The 4,109-nt window shown below is 41.0% G+C and overlaps 1 protein-coding gene across 1 annotated transcript in view; it reads left to right on the top strand.

Moving 5' to 3' along the window:
* Window positions 1–4,109, top strand: part of SMC1A (structural maintenance of chromosomes 1A) — a 41,459-nt gene that overhangs the window by 7,400 nt on the left and 29,950 nt on the right. Inside the window, exons 13-15 of the mRNA XM_010857102.1 lie at window positions 10–120; window positions 1,097–1,213; window positions 1,312–1,418. Of these exons, the coding sequence (XP_010855404.1) occupies window positions 10–120; window positions 1,097–1,213; window positions 1,312–1,418 (335 nt within the window). The remainder of the gene's footprint in view (window positions 1–9; window positions 121–1,096; window positions 1,214–1,311; window positions 1,419–4,109) is intronic.

Raw genomic sequence — 4,109 nt, 5'->3', positions numbered from 1 at the left:
CTAACAGAGGCAGAACTACGTCAGGTGCAGTCTCAGGCCCACGGACTGCAGATGCGGCTCAAGTACTCACAGAGCGACCTAGAACAGACCAAGACACGGCATCTGGCCCTTAATCTGCAGGTGGGGCCTGACTTCCAGCCCTGTTCACCAATGGCCATCCTCATATTCCTGGTCTAGGCTTTTCTAGGGGTGGGGAAGTTGTCCCTCATCCCTCTCTCCTCCCAATTTGTTCCTAGAAACCAGGAGTAGATGGCATAGGGTTAGACAGTCAGGAGTTTAGGACTTGGCTCTATGGTATTAGGCAAGTTACTAAACCTCTCAATATTCAAACCTTTAATCATTTTTATATTGGTTTGTAAGAGTTTTTTGAAAAATATATTCCAGAAACGTCTTTTTCAAAGGCATGTATTACAGATACTCAAAGAACAGAACGAAACAAACACCAAACAAAAACAAACAAACCTCTCAGTGTCCATTTTTTCATCTTAATCTGTAAATAATCTGTAAAATTATAGGGTTCTTGCACAGATTGAATGAGTTAATACATGTGAAGTATTTAGACTGATTGCTTGTACCAAGTGAATGTTCAGTAAATGTTAGGTGCTATTAACCTAATTAATTCATTCAGCAAATATTTGAGTTTCTTCTGAGTTTTGAAAGTGAGCTACAGATATTTCAGTCCCTGTGAGTGGAGGTACTTTTCTAGCTATATTAATGTGTTTGATCATGGGTGCTTCCCCAGACCACTCTGGAGGTGTTATATAATATGTAGTATATATGTCATTTTTCTAAAATCAAAAAGTAAATTCCAGGACACACCTGGCTCCAAGGGTTATAGATGAGGAAAGTGTAGACCTGTAAATAACAATGTTTATTGTGTGCCCAGCCTTTTGGATTGAAGCTGACAGACTGGAGGCCAGGGAAGGAAGCCATATGATGGTTGGAGAGATGATGCAGCCTTGAGTGGAGCAGTGCTAAGTCAGGTTCTCAGTGTGTGGAGAGTTAGCCCTTTTTGTCCACGGGACTGGTACACACAGGGTGGCTCTTTCTCTAAGGATCCTGGTCTCTTTTGTCCTCTCAATTCCATTTCTTATAGGAAAAGTCCAAGCTGGAGAGTGAGCTAGCCAACTTTGGGCCTCGAATCAATGATATCAAGAGGATCATCCAGAGCCGAGAGAGGGAAATGAAAGACTTAAAGGAGAAGATGAACCAGGTTGGTAGAGGATGTACCTGCTCAGCACAGGCAGGACTAGGATTGGAAGCAGCATTCTGACCCAAAGGGCCTTTTCTCTCCCTTGCTTCTCTCCTTAGGTAGAGGATGAAGTATTTGAAGAGTTTTGTCGGGAGATTGGTGTGCGCAATATCCGGGAGTTTGAGGAAGAGAAGGTGAAGAGGCAGAATGAAATTGCCAAGAAGCGGTAGGTGGAAGTCTGGGTGGAAGGGGGAGATTGAGGTATCCTTGAGCCCCTAGCCTGACATCTGGGGAGTCAAATACCATCATAAGGTAAGGAGCAGCTTTTAGAATGATGGACATTTATTGTAGTCACCTTTAAAGAACAGGGACATCAGGGAAGCACGTGTCACAGTATAGGGATTAAGAGTGCCAGCTTTAAACATGGTTTACCTGGATTAAAATCCCAGCCCCAAAGTTCATTTATCTTGGATAATGACCTCTCTAAGCCCCAGTTTCCTTATGTGTCAGATGGGATAATAATGATACCTATCTCATAGATTGTCAGGTGGATCAGAGGTTGGGCTTAATCTTTATAAAGTATTTAGCATAATACTTAGCACCTACTAAGAGCAGTAGATAATAGGCCACAGCAGTGAAAGCCTAACCACTAGAACCACCCAGGGAACTCCCAATAGATACTAGCTTTTATTATTGTCATTATCCTAATAGGTGATGAGTGAGAGGAGGGCCAAAGTTCTAGGTTGGAAGAATAGTAAGAACAAAGCAAGTTTCTCTTTTCTTTCCCACTTTAATTATTCATTTGTTCAACCAACCTTGTGCCAAGTTGTCCTGTGCTAGGTATTGGAAACAGTGGGGAGATGAGGGTAAGATAGATGAACATGACAGTCTCTCTGAAGGAGGTCACCCCTTGAATCCTGGGCTTCAGTCAGCCCATCACCCATATTGTAACAGTTCATTGGTCTCCTACCCCCAAGCCAGGCTCAAGAAATATAGAATTGAATCAGAGACTATCCCTGTCCTGAGGGAGTTTTGGGGATAGTGGAGGAGATAAACAAGTAGATTAGCAATTTCAGAATAATGCTGTACTTTAGGTAGATAGAAAGTACAGAGGAAAATGTTCAAGGAACTGTAGATCAACAAGAAGGGAAAAAAAAAAAAACCTAGAGACTCAGTAGAAGAATGAACAGGATGTAGTCACATATAGCATTTCATGGAAAGAGAAGCTCGAATGGCTAACAACCGTGAGTTGATGTCCAGTCTCATTCCTAATCAGATAAATTCAAATTAAAACAACTTAGCAGCATTTGGTGAAAATAAGTCTACATGAACCCTTTGACTTAGCAGAGCCACTCCTTGGGTCTCTATCCCAAAGAGTTTTGGCCACCAGGTCTCAAAGAGACAGATTCAGAGTTGTTCATCTTGGCGTACTTTGTGATAGTGGGACGTTGATAGCAATGTAGACAGCTGTCACTGCAGGGAAATACAAGTTAAATGTGATGACTGTACAGACTATGGAATACTCTGTTCAGACAGGAACTAGATTTACAGAGTAACAAGGATAAATTTATAACACTGTACATTTGTGTAAATTTAAAAGCGACATTTTTACAAGTATATGCATTTTAAGGTTATATGCATATGTATGTATCTACCTATCTGTGTATAATGTACATCATTTCTGTGTATTTGCTCACTGTTGGGAACATAATAGTAGAAATCTGATTGAACCCAAGGAGACAAGGGAAAGGTCTCATACAGACAGTGATCATAAAAGTTACATGAACTCTGGGGTATGATTAACTCAACTGCACCCAAAAGGGAGGAACTCAACAAAGTATAATAGAAACGAAGAACCTGTTCGCAATCCTCAGGAAAGGTTTTACAGAACAAGGAGTGATGAACTGGGGACCTATAGAGTGATTTAGCCAGCGAGGCAGTACACAGAAGGGAGTTCCAAGCAGTGAGAACAGCATGCTCAGAGGTGTGAGAGAGCATGCCTTGTTCTGTAAACTAAGTATTGAATGTCTGGAGCGGAAAAATGGGGTCAGGAGGAAGGTGGGGGTGTTGGAGAGGTCAGCAGGGGCCAGATCACAGAAGGCTTTATGAGTCATTCTTAAGAGATTGAACTTAAAATTGCATAGCTCAAAATTATAGAGTTAATTACATTCTATTTGGATTATAGTGACTAATAGGTTTAAGCTGCTAGCATGACATCTGGCAACATCTGTCACACCATATTGGGGGGTGAGGGGCAGTTGGAAGTTAGCCCTGCCTGTCCTGCTAATATCTGTGTATGCTAGTTGCATACGTTTTTAGTTTCTAAAGAGTTAGGGAGGAGGGAACTACCAGGGATCTGTTTTCTCCATTTTTTTTTTTTTTTTTACTATCCAATCTCTGCCCTCGTAGAAGTTCTGGAATCTTGGGGCAGAGGTATATGCAGGGGTTTGGGGACAGTTAGAAAGAGTCAAAGCCCATGAACTGAATACAGTCAGTCAGCCTGGAGATGGTGATATTAACTAAAATTTATTGAGTACTTACTGTGTACTAGGCAAGGTTCTAAAAATTTTATACATATTAATTCCCAATAACTGAGGTAAGTACTATTGTTATTTCCATTTTTCAGTTGAAAAAACAGGTAAAGAGATATAATTAACTTGTCTGAGATTCACTACCAGTAAATGGCAGAGTTGGGATACCAATCCTCTTATCCTACCACATTATCCTGTAAGGATGCCATAGGAGAAGAATCCCAGGTTTTGGTGTTTATAGACTGGGATCTGATCTCACATTTGCTAGCTGTATGGCCTTAGGCAAAGTCTTTTACCTCTTGGCTCAAGTTTCCTTTTTTGTAGAAATGGGATAATAATGCCTATTTGTAGAGCTATTATTAGAGGATTAGAGGTAATGTATGTAA

Source organism: Bison bison, unplaced genomic scaffold, assembly GCF_000754665.1.
Source record: "Bison bison bison isolate TAMUID 2011002044 unplaced genomic scaffold, Bison_UMD1.0 scf7180017864376, whole genome shotgun sequence".
Lineage (NCBI taxonomy): Eukaryota > Metazoa > Chordata > Mammalia > Artiodactyla > Bovidae > Bison > Bison bison.
Note: the sequence above shows the minus strand (reverse complement) of the source record. Positions and strands in the feature narration are given on the sequence as shown.